At 41.7% G+C, this 22577-nt stretch overlaps 1 protein-coding gene across 4 annotated transcripts in view; it reads right to left on the bottom strand.

Annotated features, from left to right (window-relative positions):
- The window catches only part of LOC114102663 (N-acetyllactosaminide beta-1,6-N-acetylglucosaminyl-transferase), an 80067-nt gene that overhangs the window by 3479 nt on the left and 54011 nt on the right, over positions 1–22577 (bottom strand). For all 4 annotated transcript variants that reach the window (XM_071613677.1, XM_027948135.2, XM_071613678.1 and 1 more), the window contains one exon: positions 3576–3668. In XM_071613677.1, the coding sequence (XP_071469778.1) occupies positions 3576–3668 (93 nt within the window). The remainder of the gene's footprint in view (positions 1–3575; positions 3669–22577) is intronic.

The following is a 22577-nucleotide window of genomic DNA, read 5'->3' as shown; positions in this document are numbered from 1 at the left end:
CCAAGCACACAGGTGAGCTCTCTGAGAATCTCCACTTTCTCTTCCTCCCATCCACCCTTCACCAGATATCCTTAGGGCTCTCTCCAGGACACCCTCAGGACCCTGCTTCAAAGCCACCTTCTTAATGAGGTCTCCCTAGACCGCCATTCCTTCTTCCCTGATGTTATGGTTTGGATGTGAGGTGTCCCCTAAAAGCTCACGTGTGAGACAATGCAAGAAGCTTTAGAGACTAAATGATTGGGTTATGACAGCCTTAACCCAATGAGTGAATCGATCACCTGATGGAATTAACTGAGTGGTAAGAAGGCAGGTGAGATGTGGCTGGAGGAGGTGGGTATTGGAGGCATGGCTTTGGGGTATGTAGTTTTATCGGCAAGTAGAGCTGTCTCTCTCTCTCTGCTTTCTGATCATCTGTGAGCTGCTTCCCTCCGCCACACTCTTCCACCATGATGTCCTGCCTCACCTTGAACCCCAAGATATGGAGCCTATTGTCTATGGACTGAGATCTCTGAAGCTGTGAGCCCCCAAATAAATTTTCCTCCTCTACAATTGTGCTGGTCAGGTCTTTTAGCCACAGTGGCAAAAAAGCTGACTAAAACACCTGATTTGTTTTCTTTGGCACTTGTCACCAACTGATACATATGTATCAGTGCCAAGAAGGAAAATGATATCTTGCTTATTGACTTGCATCCCAGACTACACTGTAACCTCCGGAAGAGCCCGGACTTCATAGCATTAAGCTCACTTCTACATCCTCTGCATCTGGAAGAGTGCCTGGCAAATCTTAGGCATTAAATTAGTAGTTGTGGAATGAAAGCATGGAGAAGGGTGGATGGGGAGAACTGGGCAGCATCGAGGGTAGAGGGTAGCTTGGGGCAGACTGGAGGAAAGGCCTCTGGAAAAATTGTAGAGGTGGAAGTTTTCTGCTAGAACATGAAATTTTGCTGGGAATGGGTTAGAGACAAGAATGGTTGGAAGTTGGAGCTATTTCCAGAGGCTCTGCTTGGCACATAATGGAACATGTGTTGGCCCAATGATGAAGAAGAAAGGGTTTGCCTTCTTATCCCATAAGCATGAATAATCCTTGAAGATTTTTGAACAGAAGAAACACATGATAAAACTGATTATACAAGATGAAATCTGCAGCATTTTGCAGGATACATTAGAAACCAAGTTAACATAAATTAGATGGACAAGGAGAAAAGGATTATAATACTGAGTCACTACATTACATGCAATGTTCTACCTCCTTTGGATTCTGCCCTTTTTTTCCTCTATATATAGTGGTTTGGAGGGCAGTTATTATGCCTGTAACCATAAAAGGTTTCCGACGTTCATTGGCATAATGGGTACCAAAAGAAGAAGAATCAAAGATTTGTCTGAGAGGGAACTGTGCTACCCAGACTTGCACATTGAGGTAGGTTCCTGGCTAGAGCCATGTTTTAGTCGGTTTTGCATTGCTATGACCAAAATACCCGACAAGAACAACTTGGAGGAGGGAAAGTTTATTGGGGGCTCATGGTTTCAGAGGTCTCAGTCCATAACCACAGACCCAAGGTGAGGCAGTACATCATGGGGGAAGGGCCTGGGGTAGGGAAGCTGCTCATTTCCTGTTAGCAAGAAAGCAGGGGTCGGGGAAAGGCTGTGGGGAAGGACAACCTTTCCAGAGCATGTCCCCAGTGACCCGCCTCTTCTAGCCACAACTCATCTGCCTACATCTCCCTCTGTTGGCCTTGTTAAGACAGACTGGTTAGGTTACAGCTCTCACAACCATTTCACCTCAAAAAATTCCTGCATCGATACAGGAGCTTTTGGGGAACACCTCATATCCAAACCATAACAGGCCAACTCTGAAGGTCCCCTCTGTCATGTGATCTGTAAGAATCCCTACAAAAATGTAAGCCCAACTAGGTTACACCTTCTGTACTATGATAGGCCCTGGACATCAGTAATGGCAAGGAGACTCCAGGTGACTCTGTTTATGGCTTGGGAGCTTCTGTGTGGGCAGGGAAGGCTAGAGCTGGAAGGTGATGATGCCTTCTACATCATCTGGTGTGGACGGTGAAGTCCTCTTGTGTAACAGCTGGGGAAACAGACAGAGGACGCCTGCAGGGGTCCAGGAGGGAGGGAGAGAGACAGTGGTTAATGGAAAGATCTGGAGAAGATTACATGTTGCAAATATTGGGAACCTGACTGGGGCTTGGGGTCCGTTTTCTAAAGAAAACTCAGGAGATCAAAGAGCAAAATGACCTTCTCCCCATCTTCCTCCTTCCAACGGGGAGAACAGGCCATGATAATGCAGGCAGGTGGAGTCTTCTACCCTCTGGGGAACACATGGGCTGATGAAGGGAAAGATGTGAATATGCCTTTGAATAGATGGAAATGCCTATATAAGGACACGAGAAGCTTGCTGTTCAAAGCAGAGGGGGACTGTCGAGAAAGAGGTTGGGTGTAATGTAGTAGAGATGCAATAACTGAAGGCTTTCACCTGTAACAGGTGTAGCTAAGATGGACTGATGAAGGGAGCCCAGACTAAATGGAAGAGTGGACGCAAAGCCTGGTCACCCCAGGGAGAAAAGGCTGACCTCCATGTTCTCATTCATTCCCTTGATCACTCACTTGCCAAAGAAAGATTTATTGCACGGTGTGAAAGGGCTGAATCTGTGCTCTTCCCAATTCTTGTGTTGAACCCTGTCGCCCAGCACTTCAGAGTGGAAACAGGATCTTTCAAGAGGCAATTAAGTTAGAATGAGGTCATGAGGGTAGGGCCTTATCTAATCTGATGGGGTCCTTTTAAGACATTAGGACCCAGGCGCACACACAGTGAAAAGAACACGTGAGCACATAAGAAGATGCTCATTTACACGGCAAAGGCAGAGCCTCTGAAAGGACCAACCCTGCTGATGCCTCACTGTTGGATTTCCAGCCTCCAGAACTTTGAGAAAATTAACATCTGCTGCTTCCACCTCCCACTCTGTGCTCCTTAGGCATGACAGCTGCAGCAGACACCTGCCCACCAGGTGTCAGGCACTATCCTGAATGGAATGAACCCCAGGGTGGATAAAAATCCTTCTCCATAAGATTCTATAGACAACATAGGGTTTCTAGTCCTTTTCCATTTGAAGGGGAACCCTCTCTCTTTAGTGTCACCTGCCACTGTGAGCTCTCCAAACCAGGTGGGAGACAGGCTGATTGAGGGATGGGGGTGCAGCTCGCCTTTGATGAGAACATGACCTCACTTCTCCTAAAAATCTGCACTCCCAAAGGAACAGCAAGAGGAGCAAACAGTAAGGGGCTGGAACTTGCTCACTTTCTAAAGAAGCCAGCATTGCTATCATTTGGAAACTACATCTCCATCTCCGCAGGTGTTTGGGAGCTGGGGAATGTCTGCGAGATATTTCAACTGATTTTCAAGAGACTGTGACTCAAAGCCCCTGGCTTCTCTGTAGGAACTTGCAGGTTGGTCTAAACGTACGGGCAGCTAGCTCTCTCTGCACGAGAACTCTTGTGCTCATAGCCGCCTCATGCCAACAGCAACAAGCACTGTGGCCCAAAGCAGGGGACAGATGCCTCACCGTGGCAGCCTCCGTGTTTATCTTCCATGTCAATCCACTTCACAGCTCTGAGGTTACCGGTCCACGAGGCGTTAGGCATAGAACCAGGAACCCCTGCAGTGTGGATAGAGAAGAACAGAGATGAGAAGCAGGAGACCAGGGCATCGATTTCATCCACTAAGCATCCAGACAGTGCTTATTCTCTTTCAGTGTATTACCTTTCACGTTTCCCATGGATTGAGGTGCACCAATCCACTTGCATTGTTAACTTCTAGTTGATCTTTTGATCAAACTTAGTTGTTGACCCCTTGTCTAATTAGTATTATATCTAATTCCATTGATGAGCAACTCCAATTCTAATCAACATACCAATATCAACTCACTCATTAGATATTAGATATTAGCCTAATAACTAAGTCTTTGAAATGTGAAGAGCTTCAAAAACTAAAAGAGGTGGAGGTGAAGTGTCTCAGGTTTCCATCTTTCTGAGCCAGGGTCGCTCCACCTCTGTACCATGGACACTTTGGGCTAAATCATCCTTTGTGGGGTAGGGCTATTCTATGCATGTAAGGCACTTGGCAGCATCCCATAATACTCTCCTCGCAATTGTGACAATAAAAAAAAAAATGTCTGCAGACATTGTCACTTGTCCTGTGGGGGAGCAGGATTTCCCAATTTGAGAAATACAAGGTTAAGCCATCTTGAATACTCCTCTTCATATCCATAAATTTTGGATAGGTTACAGATTAAAGGGTTCATTATACCATATAGAGAATTTATGCCCAAAGATAATAATACAAAAGTAATTACTGGAAAAGGAGAACTGTATCTAGAAATCAATATGAATGCAATCCAGAGAGGAACACCCTGCCTCATAAGAGCAGCAACATTTTCCACCTGAGAGTGATATGATCAGAACATAATTTTTTTTTTTTTTTTGTACTGGGGATTGAACCCAAGGGCACTTAACTGCTGAGCCACCTCCTGCCTCAGCTTCCCGAGATGCTGTGATTACAGATGTGTGCCACTACGCCCATCTCAGAACATAATTTTGATGTAATGGTACTATTCGAATATCAGTCCCCAAATTGCAACAATTCCTCTCTTAGAAGATGCTTCTTAAATATCAATAAGACATTCTAGGGTAGGCAGAATAATGTCCCCATTCCCCCCAAACTCAGACATACAGACAAAAATGTCCACATCTGAACCCCTGGAACCTTGAGAATATGTTCTGTTGCATGGCAAAGGGGAAGGAGGATTGCTAAGGAGCTGATCTTGTCCCTGGGGGACCGTCCTGAATTTTCTGAGTGGGTCTGATGTCCTGGCAAGGGTTGGCAGCACTGGTAGAGGCAGAAGAGTTGGTGAGAATGGTGCCCTGTGGGTGGGCGGGACTAGTGTGTGGATTGAGGGTGGGGAAGGGGCCACCAGGAGTGTGGGCTGCTTCTAGGAACTGGACAAGCAAGGAAGCAGATGGTACCCACACCCAACCGAGAGGAATGTGACCCAGCCCACGCCGTGACTCAGTCCACAGAGATCAGACTACTGACCTCAGAACTCTATACTGTTGAAACTGCCAAGTTGGTGGTAAATTGTTGTTGGAGTAGCAAATAGAAAGCTAGTTCACATGCTAATGAGAAAAAAAATTTACTGAAGACAATGCTTATTGTTTAATAAGAAAATTAATTGGACAAGAAAATACTCCAAAAGAGATTTAATGGGGTTGGGCATTTCGAATAACTTTTCCTCTTTAAAAACATTAATAAAAACACGTGCATTTTCAGAGGAAAAACAGCTCTATTCTTTTGCCCTGTGGTCACATGATAATCATAGGATGACCTAAATCTAGAATTGTACCCAAGTCTCCTAACTAGAATCAAATTTTGCCGGAGTCTTCCCTGTAAACAGCATGAATCCTTAACCGTAATTCTCTATATAACAAGGTTTTTTTTTTTTTTGGTTTTGGTTTACTTGTTGTTGCCCCAACTTGAAAGTATTTAAGAAAAGCATTGAAGTATTCAATAAAAACACTTTATTAGGTAACATTCCTTCCGATTGCTTTAACTTGCATTTTAATACTTCAAATATTATTTTAGTGCTTGCCTATCCAAAGAGAAGCTTCCCTGTTTTTTAATTACACTAAAAAATTTTTAGATTAAAATTTGCCTTGGTTGAGTTGGAGGTTAAGGACAGGAGTCTGATAAGCAAAGAAAGAATTTGGTTTATTTTACTAACGTCAACAAGACTAGGACGTGGGCAATGTTTACAAGTCTATTTAGTTTGAATAACAACATCAGAAATGTGTGAATAAAACATTCCCAAGACAAAATGTCTCTTAACCTTTGGCTACATTTTTGAAAAGGCATTTTTCCTTCCTCTTTCATTCTCATTAATATTGATCCTCCCAAAAGGGATCGCCCTGAAACACATGCCATTATTCAAGAGATAAGATTGTGACATGTATAATTAATGATCCACTGCCTTTCAAACAAACATACACACCTATTAACTTCCTGTTAATGAAATCCCAAGCTTCAATTGCTCAGAGATGTCTATGTTTAAATATTAGCCACGTTTGTGTATAAAAATATTGCATTTATTAAAGTGAAAGGGGAGGGAGGGGCGGGGATGGCGGGAAGTGCAGAGCCCTTGTTCGAGTGTGATGTTTAGACTGGGGAGCACAGGTGTCACCTAAGGCTGATGCAGAATCTTGGGCGCCAGAACCAGCATCTTTACAAGATCCCCGGAGGATTCTGGGCATGACCTAGCATAAGAAACCACAAGTGACAGTAAAGAGGACACTGTGTGACTTGAGGAACGACAGCACACTTGACTTATTTTCTCTTCTTGAAATCCTTTCTTCGGCTCTCAAGTTTCTAAGTTGGTCTCTTACCTGCTTTCCTATCTCACCCCAAATCTGCTCTTATGATCCAATCTGCTACCTTTATAACCTTTGGTTAATTTAACTAACGTGGACTCAATTCTGGGAATATATACATTTTTAAAAAATGTTTTTGCAGTGCTGGGGATGGAGCAGAGGCCTTGCCCGTGCTAGGCAAGTGCTCTCCCACTGAGCTACACCCTATTCCCTACTCTTAATAGACCTTTAAAGTCACTTTCTGGAAGACATCTATTATGTCCATCTATTATGGAGAAAAGCTGTGGTCCGAGGAAAGCCAGTCCTCCTCGGGCCTTTGAAGTCACAGAGCACTTGGCCACCAGGAACGAAGGAGTGCCCACTCCCAATGCAAGGGCTGCCTCAATCAACCCAGAGGTGAGAACAACTTAGCTTGTGTGTGGATCCAGCAAGCCCGGTTTCTGCCTGGGTTTCCCCAAAGGCCACAGTAACTTAGGGTATGGTCAAGTTCTACTTCTTAAGGTTGGTAAAGTACTTCTTCTACCTTCCCAGCAAGGGACAACTCATTTCAGTCTGCCCCAAAGCAGTTGCCTAGGAGGCCATTCATCATCCACTCTCCACATCTGTCCTGCTAGCCCAGTGGTAAAGCACTCTCCTGGCATGCACCTGGCCTTGGGTTTGATCCCCAGCAGCACAGGATGGAAATAAACAAATAAGTAAATGAAGATTTCTGGTGACAGCTCAATTTGAATATTTTATAGACATCATTTGGTTATTACTTTGAGGCGATAATGGCAAGTCAAACATTGAATAGCCCAAATACAATATGCCCACTCTTTGGTTAAGCAATTTAATTTGGTGTGGGTTAAAAGATACATGGAGACCCCCCAAAGCTCCAACTCTATCCTTTGTGCCAACATCTAGTTACTCCCTCTACTCCCTAATAGGCTCTGCTAAACCCAACTAGGCTTTCTTTTTTTTTCCCTCCAAGATTGACAGGCCGAACCCCCTGATGACATAGACACTGGCCTCAAGATTAAGGAATTCTGTTCTCATCCTAGTTTACAATTAACTAGCTGAGGTATCGTGGGGCATCTTTTAGCATCTCTGAGAACCACCTCTCCAATGAAGCAGATAGGATTAGATCAGTGGGTTTTTTTTTTTTTTCTGCAACCCACAGCAGGGAAAAATTACATCATCTGTCTCTCCTACACACACACACACACACACACACACACACACACACACACACACATAAAACAAACAGAAGTTTCACAAGAGAATACTTAGGATTATGACATGCAATGTGCTTATTTATTTTGCTGTCTAGTCTCCTTTCATTTTTTAAAATACTGGTTCACAAACTACCAAAGTGATTTCTGTCTATTGTAATGACAAAATTACTACTTGAAAAATTCTGGATCTGATTCTATTATTATTGTTAACCGTTATGATTACTATTACTCTTGTTTGTCAGGAGTCTAGGAGGGTCATTATGGGGTGCGTTGAGGGGTGTACCCTTGACTCAGAAGTACCCCCAAGAAAGGCCTATTTTTTTTGTCATTTCTAGGATGGGGCAAAAAGAAGACACTCAATATTATCAGAGAAAATATTTCAAGCTACAGAATTCAATTCTCTCATTTGCTCTGCATAGGCATATGTAAACAGAACATTTGAGATAAAGTTTGTAGAGTAACCAGGAATGTTTTTCTTGAGGTTCAGCCTTTATTGGTCAAATAACTGTATTTGTTAAATAAATGAAAATGATTCTTTGAAATGCAAGCTTTATTTACATTGACCGGGCTCCTCAGTGTTCTCAGGTGGTTTGGTCCTCATCTGGGGAGATCTGTGTGTGGTGTCCAGTTCCAGCAAATGCTTATGATTTCCGGCCAGAGATGTACTTTTGCACTTATTAAATAAACAAGGAATTTTGTTATTAAATGCTGAATAGTCAGCGCTGAGGAGACTGTATCAAAAGGAGTTTCTCACCGTTTAATGGTGGTGCTGGAAATTGGGACAATCCTGGAAAATCAGTAACATATTAGCAACATATAGGAAAAGCCACTATAATTGCCATTCCCTTTGGTCCTTTATACTAACATCTTCAAAATAAGATAAGGAAATAATTATTTTTTGGCAGTGGGGGTTACTGGGGGTTGAACCCAGGGGCACTGAACCACTGAGCTACATCCTCAGCCTTTTTTATTTTTTATTTTGAGACAGGGTTTCGCTAAGTTGCTGAAACTGGCTTTTGAACTCACAATCCTCCTGCCTCAGCCTCCCAAGCTGCTGGGATTACAGGTGTTCACCACCGCGCCCGGCAAGGAAATAATTTTTTTTTTCCTGTGGTGCTGGGGATTGAACCCAGGGCCTTATGCATGCAAGACAAGCACTCTACCAACTGAGCTATATCCCCAGCCCAAGGAAATAATTTTTGAAATGCAGAAATCTGTATATAAAGCTGTTAACTCTGACATTATTATACATAACTAACAGCACTGGCCCTAAAGTCAGATAGACAGGATTCCTAATCTGTCTTTGCTCTTAGCAGTTGTATGACTTTGAACAACTACTGAACTCCTTGAAGACATGGTGTAATCATTTTTAATTATCCCTTGTATTCTTGGGTGGTCAGCTCCAGGACCCTCATCTTTCACCTCTTTGGTACCAAAATCTAAGGCTGCTCAAGTCCCTTATATAAAATGGTGGAGAATTTGCATATAAACTTTGTGCTCTGTCAGGATCCTTTAAATCATCTTCAGATGATTTATAATATCTAATGGAACGTAAATGCTGTGTCAGTAGCTGTCATGTGCTGTTTAGGGAATAATGACAAGAAAAAAAGTGTTCAGTGCAGATGCATTATTTTTTCCCAATATTTTTGATCTGCATTTGGCTGAATTTGCAGGTACAGAACCAATAGATATGGAGAACTGACTCTATTAAACAAGATAATACATGTGTTATGCTTAGCAATGAACTGCTCAGTAAATGGTTGAAAACAATCTCCCTATTAGAATCATGGAAGACCATGTCTCTGTGGAGAAACTGTGTTTGTGTCTAAAGCAGATTTCTCAGCCTTGGCAATATTGACAGTTAGGACAAGTAATTCTTTGTTGTGGGGGGATGTCCCGTATGGTCTAGGATATTTAGCAGCATCCCTGGCCTCTAACTAGCAGAAGACCTTTAACCCCAGTGTGTCAATCAAAAATCTCTGCACATGTTGCCAAACATACCCTGAGGGGCAAGGTAACTTCTAGTTAAGAATAAGTGATCTAAAGTTAAAAAAAATATATTAAATTGTATACTATCAAGACACCACACACAAATACTTGCATATGAAATGCAAGCGTAGGAAATGCCAATTTTTCCCTATATTTATAGAACTTTCTTGAACACTGTATTGCTTTTATGTTTTCATAAAAAAAATTTTTTTGACAAACATCTGAGCCATATTTGTTTCATTGACTTACTAAATGTGTTTGTGAATGTGCCAAAGGCTGATTCAACAAAAGAAAAAAACATACTAAATGTTCATGGCTGATTATCTTCATCAATAAAAAACTTGAGCATTAATAACAGAAAAATGTAGTGTCAACTAACTTATAGCCGGTTTTTCTAATTACTAATTAGGATTATTTTTAGAAATAAAAAGATGCATATTTTTCATCTACTACCATTTCATGAATCACTTAGGATTTTTAACCCTTGAGGTCCTGTCCTGTTTAATGTGATGTTTTCTTGAGTCTTGTAGTTTCCAGATGGAGGCCTAGCGTCCTTAATATGACGTCTCTGCCTGTATCTCTGATAACTGCCAACAAATTGACATTCCCTTAGTTGGAAAAGATGAAGTTGAAAAAGGAAGAAAACCCCAGGATTTTAGAATTGGAGCAATTTTAGTAAATTTCTAATGTGTTCCCCTTTGTACATGTACACTAGAGCCTAGAGAATATATGCAAATTGCTCAGGAGCATGGAGGTGCTTAATAACTTGTTGATTTTTTTTTCCGGTGCTGGGGATGTGACCTAGGGATTGCATGAAGGAGGTGGTCTACTGCTTGAGCTACATCCCTAGTCTAACTTGTTGATTTCATTTCAAGATAACTTTCTTATCCAAATGCTTTTTTGCCTGCTTCCTATAGGTAAAGCCATGCATGATATTTTCCTGGAGTTTGCAACTTAGGATATCTAAAAGGGGAAAATTATGCTAGGCAAGTGCTCTACCATGGAGCTGTTTGCAATTATCAATATTTTTAGTAGCAGCCCAAACACCCTCTCTCAAGACTTCCTTGGTCAGTCTTCTGGTTTGAAACTCAAAAGGTTAGTGGAACCTGTGGAAACATGGGCACTCCTTGGCACAGAGCAGCTCAGATTTCATTATCTGACCTAAGTGCTGACCTTGACCTTGACCCTCTGCCTGTTTATCACCTTTAGCATTTGTCAAATGCTCCTTCAATTAGGAAAAAATTTTTCCAGGTGGCAAAGGCTTTTGGTTTACCCAATCTCAGACTTATAGCCTGACAAGTTAGCCTTCTTTCCTCTGCTAAACCAAAGCATCTTTCCAAATCTTTCATTCTCATGATTACCCCAGATTTACTAATTAATCCCTTCTAGCTATGACTGTTGAAATTTTGTGCATTACAGGTGCCCTGCTGTTCCTGGCACAGGTACTTGACAACTCTCACCATGGCGATTTTAATTGCCTGCACACAGGTCTCTGCCTACAGTCTACCCACATTGTTGACAGTATCGCCAGCTGGCTCTTTCTGTAGCCAGGGTTGATCCTGTCATTCTCCTATTTTGGGGTGTGGGTTGCTTTGCATGGTCCCTGCATCTGATTCATCAAGCAAGCTTGGGATGCCTACCAACCTCTCACTCTCCCACAAATGAAAGCAAGATCTTGCCATGGTCCTAGACCTCTCCTACAGGTGCCCAAATCACCTCTCAATAGAATTTCCACTCCTCATCCCATTACTCATTTAACAATTTCTGGTTTTGCTTCCCTGGCACCCAGCTTAACACTTTTCTCCTCCCTCAAATGTTGCCACAGAGCTGTCTGATAGTCACTAATCCAGCTAACCCCTTCCAGCTCTGCAGACCTGCAGCCTGGGCTGGGTGCATAACTTTGATGCTATGGATTAATTCAGTCCAGGAAGATACCAACAGGTTGACCATGGTATGCAAGGGCTTTACAGTCTTGCAGGCTGGCAGCTCCTAATCAAAGCTGGTTGGTGGGTCTCTTTGGTTTGACCCCTACAGTTGAGGGAGGGAGGTGTGTGTCAAATTGAGTCAATGCTAAAAAAAGATTTCCCATGGAAGTCTAGAATCCCAGAGTCCCTTGATGACAATTACTGGAGTTATGGGCAGTCAGAAACTTTCCCGCCTCCCTGGTCCACATCTCATGTTTCATTCAGTCGCACTGTCTGCCTGGCCCTGTAGGCATGAGGTTTGCAACCCTGGGTTCCAGGCCTCGTCTTCCAACATTGCCCACCTCATCTTTCATCACTGTCCACACACACCCAGCTCTCCTGCCACTCATCTGGGAATTCCTGAATGGGTCTCCATCTTCCTGAAGCTCTCTGTACCTTGGCTTATGCAAATGTCCAATATCAGAAAACAAGGTCTGAAGTTACTAATGTCAAAACCCAAAGATAACCACTTCTCTTTTTATAGTGTGTACTGGTGCGATTTTGAGGAACAACATGACATTATATATCAAAACTCCTTAAAATGTGCATCTCTTTGGACTCAGCAGTTTAAACTTTTGGAATTTGTCCTAAGAAAGTTATCTGTAAATTATTACTTAAGAGACAGTATAATATGAATTTATGAAAAGAAATTCAGACATTAGCCTATCTGGATTCAAGCGCCTACTCTGTCAATGACTAACTGCGAGACTGGTGTCAGGGTAAACTCTCCATTCCTCAGTTTTCCTACATGCAAATTAAGGTAAAACAGCACATGTACCCCATGGATTTGCTGTGAAATGTGTAATACACTTTATGGTGGTTGGTACATGGGAAGTGCCAAAGGAGTATTTCTCACCATTAATTATGCCTACCCCTCACCCAGTTTGTGTGTGACCCAAACTGATTCAGCTCTTCCTGGATTTTGTAACGTGGGGTGTGTGTGTGTGTGTTGAGATATCTCAAGGATATACCCAAAGTCTAAATGTGAAATTCATTTATGTCTAATATACATCTTATACACATAGCCAGAGGGTAGTTGAATGAAATATATTTCATTTATGCCTGTGTTTCTATTCTGACCTGTCGCAGGAGTTTGTGTGGAATTTTATACCTGTAGCATCATGTGAATCCTCCAAAAGTTTCTGATTTGGGAACATTTTGGATCTCAGATGTTCCCATTAGGGATGCTCGGTCTGTGAAACAATTGATCACCAATAAGAGTTCTAAGCTGCTCAGAAGTTAGGGCTTCGCTAAATACATGACAGGGCACACTGATGGTGGCATACTGCCATCAAAATGATGGTAAGGGGTTCTTAGTGCGTGGGGGAACCATGAGGCCATATGCTGCTAAGCAAGGACAGCTGATTATAAAACTAGTAAAAATGTGGAAAAATAGCTTTTATATGGAAAATAAGACTGTTTCTTCACGTCTTAAGTCTGGCCTGGGCCATGTGACTTGGTTTGACCAATGGGATATTAGTAAAATGACACAAGTAGAGACTCAAAAAAAAAAAAATGTGCTTTTTGCCTTCTCCTTGAGGCCACCAAGTGACTCAGCCCAGGTGAATCTACTGGAGAAGAACAGATGGCGCAGGGAGGTCAGGCCACACTGCTGAGACTCTGCATCCAGAACCACTTGGCCCCAATCAAGATGTCCTTGATTAGAAGAACTCAGAGAATCATGAAAAACTTTTTTCAAGCCACGAAACTCAAGAAGTCCTTTTGCTCCTACAAAAAAATCTTAGCTGAGGTTTTTTTTTTTTTTTGAAGGGGTACAGGGGATTAAACCTTGGAGGTGTTTAACCACTGAGCCACATCCCCAGCCCTTTTTTATTTTTAGTTTTTAGAGACAGAGTCTAAGTTGCTTAGGGTTGCTGAGGCTGGCTTTGAACTCCTGCTTCAGCATTCAGAACTGCTGGGATTATAGGCATGTGCCACCACGCCTGGCCTTAGCTGAGTTTTTCAACAGTAGGTATCAGCTGCAAGAGGTAGGAAACGAACAGGTCAAGTTAACAACTTCTATCCTTCAGTTTTCCTAACTCTGGTTTTCATCTCTATAGCAGTGGTGCAAGCCTGTAATTCTAGCAACTCAAGAGGCCGAGGCAGGAGGATCACAAATTCAAGGCCAGCCTCAGCAATTTAGTGATGTCCTAAGCAACTCAGAGAAACCCTATCTCAAAATAAAAAATAAAAGGGTTGAGGATGCACCTCAATGATAGAGTGCTGCTGGGTTCTGTCCCTAGTATTAAACGAACAAACCCCAAATTATGCCTATGGCTGTTTCTTTACTCTGGGTGCACATTAGAATCACTTATAGACTTTTCAAAATCATGAGAGCCTGAGCCCCTCTCCCAGGTATTCTGAGTGCCTGGGTCAGGCATGGGGCCTGGGCATTGTTATTTATTTATTTATTTATTTCTATGCCCTACATGATGGTAATATTCTGAGAACATTGATCCTTCATAGAAATCTTTTACTAAACATCTCTTCACAGGACCAATACTTTGTCGTATTACCTATGCTACTCCTCTCAATCGCCATGTGTCATGCCTCAGTAAGAAGAGTTTATTTTTTCACCAAATAATAGCCACTTTCTCTATTTTTAAGTTTCAGAATTTTTAAAAGCAAAGTTCAAAGAAGCAGCTGTTTATTTTCCAACTCGCCCACAGTAGCTAGTGTTACACTCTTAACTCACTTACCTTGTGACACTTTACTTTTTTCCTCTTAAAACTATTATTCTATTATTTGTGAAAAATAGGACCCTCTTTTTTTAAAAAATATTTTTAGTTGTAGGTGGACACAATACCTTTATTTTATTTATTTATTTTTACGTGGTGCTGAGGATTGAACCCAGTGCCTCACACATGCTAGGCAGGTGCTCTACCACTGAGCCACAACCCCAGCCCAAATAGGACCCTCTTATAAGAACGAATTCAAATAATACATAAAAGTACAAAAAGAAACATCAGAGTAAAATAATCTGCACACACTACAAAAATCTCACACCTGCAATTAACGACCATTAACATTAAGGAAATGCTGTGTTTTTTAAGTGTGTGACAAATGTCTTCCCCTTCCCGCTCTGTGCATCCCAGCTGACACCAGGGCTCTGCCAGGTGGCCCTGCATGGAGCACTAGCTAGGCCTCTGAGCTCCAGGGGAACTGTGAATAACACTAAATTTTTCTTTCAATGGTAATAAAAAGGGAAAAAAGAAGACAGAAAGGAAAAGAAAACCTTTTATTTTAGAAAATATCTTTTTGCAAAAATAAATACTTCCATATCACTTTAAGACAGCAGCATAACTATTCAATAGCTGACTAACTACACTGAACATAGACTATAAATAACCTTTCACCACTGAGATAAGCATGTTCGGCTTCCTTAAATCAAATGAGTTCAGATATCACTTATATGCACAGTTACTGCTTTGATGGGTTTGCAAGTTCAAATACTAAGTGAAGTTAGCCAATCCTAAAAAACCAAATGCCGAATGTTTTCTCTGCTATAAGGAAGGCTGATTCATGGTGGGGTTGGGAGGGGGAGCATGGGAGGAATAGATGAACTCTAGATAGGGCAAAGAAGAGGGAGGGGAAGGGAGGGGAAAAGAGGTGTAAAAAAGATGGTGGAATGAGATGGACATCATTACCCTAAGTACATGTAGAAGACACGAATGGTGTGAACATACTTTGTGTACAACCAGAAATATGAAAAAAATGTGCTCTATATGTGTAATATGAATTGTAATACATTCTGCTGTCGTATATAACAAATTAGAATAAAACAATTTTTTAAAAAACCTGTTTTCTTAGGACTTAAGTTTTACTGGATTCCACAAACTTCAGAGATTCTGTTATTTGTGACACTTAGACACCAAGTGGTAACTTTTTTTTTTCCTGCAATCTACTTATTTAGGTGAGTTTGTTGATAGCTTGAATTAGGTATTTCACATTTCAATGGCATTTCCCAGGTTTTACATGACTGTGTCAAATAAAAGCACAACAGTGCGGATCCCCCCTGGTGGCAGGTCCTTAAGATCACAGAACACAGTGTGCTGTGGTATTTGTTGGCTAGGAAATATTCCTTAATGACTTCATTAGACATCTTGCACAGTGCTGTCTTCACCTTTAGAACAAGGGCCCAGGTTGCACCCGGCTGGCTGCAAATCAAGAATTCATTCTGTGCTTGTAAAATCTCCCCTCTGATTCCATGTAAAAGCAGCCAAATAAGAAATCATGCTCACTTAGGACTGGTGTCTAATTTTAAGCCCTGCTTGCAAACCCTAGGCAGGCCAAAGGTTGCTCAAGGTCAGCGATAAATTCCACTTGTTGCAGACTGTCCTGGGGTATTATGTAGGCTGCTAATTCTAGAAGTCAGTCCCTATCTTTCACAAGTCTAATTTTTAATACAGAACAGCAGAGCAGTTCTGTGTACAGTCTTCTGCAAATGGGGGAAACACCCAAATAAACTTAAAAAAAAAAAAAAAAGAAGACATGGGGAGAGTCCTGCCACATGCCTGAGATGTGTGGGTGCATCTCCTGACTCTTCCTGTGCCCATTTCCATGTAATGTGCAGAAATCTAGGAAATCTAGGTCTAGCACTTCTTCCTGAAACATCCAATTAACTTGAACCCTGGGATGAAAGGCACCGGGCCTGGGTTGGAAGTTGTACAGTGATATAAAAACAGACATCTCATTTCTGGGTCAGGAATAGTTATTACTCTGGGAAGTAACTTCAAGGGAACCTCAGGGATTCCAGGAGTCATGGGAACATGATTTCTGGTGCTGGCCATACAGACAACAAGCAGTTTGAAAATTCAGTGATGTGTTCAATTCTGACATGTATGGTTTTCTCTACGTAATTTATTCCAATCAAAGTTCAAGAATGTGCCAGGTATGATGATGCTGTAATCTCAGCGACTTGGGAGGTTGAGGCAGGAGGATCGCAAGTTCGAGGCCAGACTCAGCAACTTAACGAGACCATCCCTCAAAATAAAAAAACGAAGAGGACTGGGGATGTGGCTTGGTGGTAGAATGCCCCTGAGTTCAAGTCCCAGAGTGTGTGTGTTGGGGGCAGGGGGTCACAACGTGATAGGGTAGACAGGAATGCAACATTTTTATAAATTTGTAAAATAAAACACAGGACCAAACCAACCAACCAACCAACCAACCAACAACAACAACAACAAAAAACCCCACAGGCCTTCAATTGGCCCCTCGGTTCCTTACTTTTGTACCATTCTCTGTCAGGGGCCACTTTAGGCCACTTTGCTGTTGGGAGTATGTGGATTTTAGGTATTGAGGGTTTTATTTTTATGAATGTTGGTATTTTCATTTGTGCTGTGTTATTTCAATATTTTAGAAATTCTGAATTATGGACTTCTTCAGATCCACACCAATAACTAAGATATTCAACTGACAGGGGAGAAAAAACCCTTGAGCCACCTACAAATCTAGACAGAGAGCTCTTCTGTATGAATTTTAATAAGAAACCACAGTGGGGTGTTGTCATGTGCTCAGGACAGGACTCTGCCTTGATCTAATCCACTGAAAGGACCCGTGAGGGAAGTTCTGAGGGTCTGTCACATGTCTCTGGAATAAAAGTAGAACACAGCTTTGATGATTATCAAATTATGCAAAATAAAAAGTATGTGACATTTAACAAAGTCATAATTAAATGCTGCATTGAGCTTTAGTTTATTATGCCAAGTGAATGATATTACCAAAATAAACTTAGATTTTTTTGTGTGTGTGCTGTTGAGGATGAAGCCCAGAACCCAGGGCCCCATGAATGCTAAGCAAGTGCTCTGCCACTGGGTTACAGCCCCAATCCTTTTTATAGGTCCAACTGATTCTATTATTTACTAAAACATAAATAACGTGGGGAGGGGGAGTGGGCCAAAAGGAACCAACATTGAACAGTTATTAAAGCTGCCAGAGGAGCTATAGGCAACCACCATATTCACCTTGGAACATACAGAATGGTTTTCTCATTTTCAAAAGACAGATTAAAAAGGTGCTTTGCCCGGCCAGGCGCAGGTGGCACACCACTATAACTCCAGTGACTTGGGAGGCTGAGGCAGGAGGATTGTAAGTTTGAGGATAGCCTTGACAACTTAGCAAGACCCCAAATAAAGTCAAATTTTAAAATAAAATTTAAAAAGAACTGGGGATGTAGCTCAGTGGTAGAGCATCCCTGGGTTCAATCTTTAATTCTGCCAAAAAAAAAAAAATAAGAATAAAAATAAAAAACTAACCAACCAAACAAAAAAACAGACCAAAGAAACTGCTTTCAGACCCCAATGGCTGCATAGTCTATGATTCCCTTTTTATGACATTCTGGAAAAGGAAAAACTATAGGGATGGGAAGAGGTTGGGGTTGCCCAGGGTGAAGAAAAGGTCAGAGTAGGGAGTGGGGATAGGGGCTGCCTACGAGATGCAGCAGGGGGGATCCTTGGGACTGGTGGGACTGTCCTTGATTGTGGAGGTGGACGCAATTAGCAAAACACAGAAAGAGTGAACTGTATTTCATAGAAACGTAAAAATGAAAAAGAAAACTGCTTCAAGTTCAATAGCTATGAAGAGTGAAAGGGATCTCCTTCATAGCAAGTGGACTGATTATACTTATCCACTTTAAATCTAGGTTATATTTATACCTTTAGAATTGTTCATTTTAGAAACATTAAGACCACCTTTTTAAAATGAGTTCTAGGGCTAGGGCTGTGGCTCAGTGGTAGAGGGCTTGCTTGCCTAGCATGTCTGAGGCACTCAGTTCGGCTCAGCACTGTATACATATAAATTTAAAAAATGAAGTTCACTGATAACTAAATGTTTTTTTTAAAATGAGCTCTAAACATGTGTATGGAAGCCTGTCGTTTAAGCCTGTGTTTTAATATTAGGTAACACTACGCAGCTCTTCTTTCTGCCCTTTGCTCCACTGTCTGGGGCATCTCAGAGAGAAATTATGAGAAGTGTAATATAGAAGAAGTATTGTATTAAGACTCAATTCAGCTGCTAAATCATGTGACATAAAGTTTCTCAGAAGAAACTTGAGAACATTATGTTAAGAGAAATAAGCCAAACTGGGAAAGCCAAGGGTCATATGATTTCTCGGCTAAGGGGAAATCAGAGAGGAAGAGGGGAAAAGCAAGGTGTGGGGATTTCATGGAATTCAAAGAGAGATCAGTACACTACAGGAGAGGGACTGGGACGGGGGAAGGACAGGAGAAGGATACTGGCCAAATGCCACTGTCATATTGTGTGCATGTACAAGTATGTAAAAATGCACCAATAAAAACTGTGGGAAAAAAAATCATGCAACACGAAAAATCATTTCATCTCCCTGTGCTTATTTAGTTTCCTTTATCTTAAACCATGAGATCATCCCTTCCAACTTTAGCATAAATTCCCCACTCCCCAAAATGATTTTGTTACTCTGGGATGAACCACTCTGAGTTCCCACTCCTCCCATATCTTCTACTCAAATCCACTTAAATAAGAATCATTACCACAATCACACTGAATGGGCACTTCCTTAGTGTCGGGTGGTGGCACCTGGCTTTAGAGTTATAGAGTTACAAGTCATGTTATGGAATTTTACAGAGTTGATCTATCTCTCACAATATGTGCTATTTCCCTCTGCCCGCCCCCCCACTCCTGCCACGAGGTGTGTGTGTGTGTGTGTGTGTGTGTGTGTGACCATTCCTTGGCTGAGAAAACTAAATTTCAGGAGTTGAAGGGACTTGTTCAAGGTCATAACCTAGAAAAAATCCACGATTCAAGTCCCCACCCTTGGATGGAGGAGATCAGCCCTTTCCATTCCAAATTCTCAATTCCACATGGATCCCTGGTACTCTGAAGGTCCCTCAGACTGTGTCTAATTCATTTAACACACTCTTTCCTTTCCTGGCTCCTGTTGGGTGGGACTCATGCATGGAAGCTAATAGAGTGATGGGCGAGATGCCCCTGACCGTGGTGCCCTGTTTCAACCTGGTTCAGGTGCCTCTCACTCATTCTGGTGGAAAGAACACTGCAGTTTTTTGTTTGTTTGTTTGTTTCTGCTGGGGCAGACAGGAGATTCAGGTTGTTTGGAAATTGTTGAAATCCCTTTCCCCAGCACCAAGACGTCACCCCTGACCTGGGACGGTTGCTGGTGTCTGTTTCCTAATACTGAGGCAATGACTGGATGCCCCTGCACATACTGTCTGTGGCACCCAGGATCCCACTCACCAACACCATATTCTCCTTTGTTCTGTGTTTCCCTGGGCAGGAGGAGACCCACTGGTACAGAGAGCCGAGGGAAGGAGGGGTTCAAAATGATTTAATCTGAGTTCTAGAAAATCTCCCAGACCCTCTGTAGTCATCTCAGAAGCCTCTGAGTTGGAGGGATTGCTTTTTCCAGCTCCTGTTGCCTCATCACATGTCCTTAATGGAGGCAACTGGGTGGAATGAAAACAGCTAATAGTTATGGATACATAAAGGCACCAGGCGCATCCTAAGCTCTTGAGGTGCATTAATCCGTATAATTTGCATGCAATGGTAGGAACTATTATCATTCCCAATTTACAAATAGAGACTGAGAGTCGAGAGATTACATAATTTGCTGGGCTGCAGCCCCTCTCCCCACTAAATCACTACTCTAGTCTTGGTTCTGATTAGCACTCATGGGTGTGCAAGTACACACACACACACACACACACACACTCTCTCTCTCTCTCTCACACACACTCACACACTCTACTCTGTCTCTCCCCTTCCCTCCAGAAATGAGAGGTATTGTGCTACATTAAAAACACAACAACAGAAGTGGGGACATTGTATAAACACTCAGTAGCCAATTTCCTCACTTCATCAAGAGTTTAGAGCACAAAAAAAATCTCTTCATGTTGCCTGTGGGCCAGCCTAAGTCACGGCAGTGGTGGTGGCTGACACCCAAAAACGCACAGGAGAGAAATTCATTGCTCAGAGGCCATTATTCCACTAATCCTACTGGTGACAGTAGGAAAGTCATGACATTTATGACCATGGGGTAGGGAGGAAGGGAGAGGGTAACAGAATGAACAGTGACTGAACTGGAAGCCAGACTCTCTTTGTCTTGTGACTCTGAGGACAATCTTATGAAATCAGTGTGTCCCCATTTTATAAATGAGTGGAAGATCTCACAGCAGGAGACTGTCTCTAAAACTTCTGCTTCCTCGGCTAGGGGCTCCAAAGATAAAACAAAACAATATAGAAGAGAAAAAAAATCATGCAACATGAAAAATCATTTCATCTTCCTTTCCTCAGTGGTAGAGCACTTGCCTAGCATGTGTGAGCCACTGGGTTCAATCCTTAGCACCACATATAAATAAATAAATAAAATAAAAGTACATACATCTAAAATATATATAAAACAACATAGGCAACTCTAGCCCAATTTCTTCATTTTATACAGGATACCAGGGCCCCGAGAGGTTAAGTGATATGTCCAAGGTCAAACAACTAGCAAAAGTCTGGGAATCAAAAAATAGTTTTATAACATGGGTACCTACGTCAGTAGCCCTTCTTATACAATAAAGTGGCTGGAGTTTGAAGTATTTATGATAAAAGGAAAATAAAGCATTCACATGGCTTAATATTTGTTTAAATATTCTATCCTTCTTAGTTGTGCATTATGAAGTATTTCAAAGGTCAAATTTGGACTGAGGGTGCAGATGAGTGGTAGAGCACTTGCCTACCATGTGCAGGGGCCTGGGTTCCATCCCCAGCACTGCAAAGTAATAATAATAATGATAAATAAAAATAAGAAGTGCACAAGCTAATTTTTTTTTTCAAATTTTTTAGCACACCTTCCAAACTTTCTCTTGTGTCTTAAAATAGAAACTAACAATAGAGGTTTGTATTGGTTACTTAATGGGTTCATTGTCAATCAAGCTATTAGTGGGTAAGCCTGGAATTGAAAACAGACTTTTCCTACTCCAGAATCCATATTCTTTCCTCCAATTGTCCTGCAAGATCAGAAAAACCATTACTGAGTAATGGATTTTGATAACCAGTGCCTCTTAGATTAAATCACAAATATTAAAATATTCACAAGAAGATTGAATGCACCAGAGAGATGGATCTAGAACATTAAGATTTGGCTCAAGCCAGGCAAGTGCCCAGTTGCTATTATGGGATTTGTAGAAAGACTTAGTCTGCAATACTGGAATTTTCCATTTTCTTTGAAAAAGAGAAAGCTTCTTGTTTCTGAGAATTACACAGTCAAGTCCAAGATTTGGCATCAATTTTAAGTTTTTTTGAGTTTGTGCTACATGTCGATGTTCCCCAAATTAGGCTGATGGACAAGAGAGAATTGGTGCACTTTTCTCTGTGCGTTTATACCTTCTTACAATACAGTTTTAAAATTATGGGGCTGGGGATGTGGCTCAAGTGGTAGCGCACTCGCCTGGCATGCGTGCGGCTCGGGTTCGATCCTCAGCACCACATACAAACAAAGATGTTGTGTCCTCCGAAAACTGAAAAAATAAATATTGAAATTCTCTCTCTCTTAAAAAATAAATAAATAAATAAAATTATCCCTGTGTAAGCGGCTAGGACTTTAGTAAAATTAATTTTAACATTGAGGAAGTTGAACACCCAAAGTGGGAAGGATGTGGCTGAGCTGGCAAAGACCTCTATAGAATGATTGTGAGAAAAAAAAAAAACAAAACTGTCTTGTTTCTTTCAAGTGTTGGCTCTGTTGATTTCCTTTTCAAAGAAATTATATTATGTTCTAAACAGACACGTTAAGTCCTTTCGGAAATATGGAAGGATTTAAGAAAATAAAGCAACCAGTTAAACCCAATTCCTGCTCCTTTCATGTGCAGCAATCTCAAAAATAGGTATGTGATGGTACCACTGATGTCTTTTGTGTCTTTAAGGAAACCCTCTTCTACTAGATAAAGTGCACTTTGTAGTGCTATTTTAAGGGCTCAGTCAAGGTTTTTGAGGACTCAGTCAA

The sequence above is a fragment of the Marmota flaviventris genome, chromosome 6 (assembly GCF_047511675.1).
Source record: "Marmota flaviventris isolate mMarFla1 chromosome 6, mMarFla1.hap1, whole genome shotgun sequence".
Lineage (NCBI taxonomy): Eukaryota > Metazoa > Chordata > Mammalia > Rodentia > Sciuridae > Marmota > Marmota flaviventris.
Note: the sequence above shows the minus strand (reverse complement) of the source record. Positions and strands in the feature narration are given on the sequence as shown.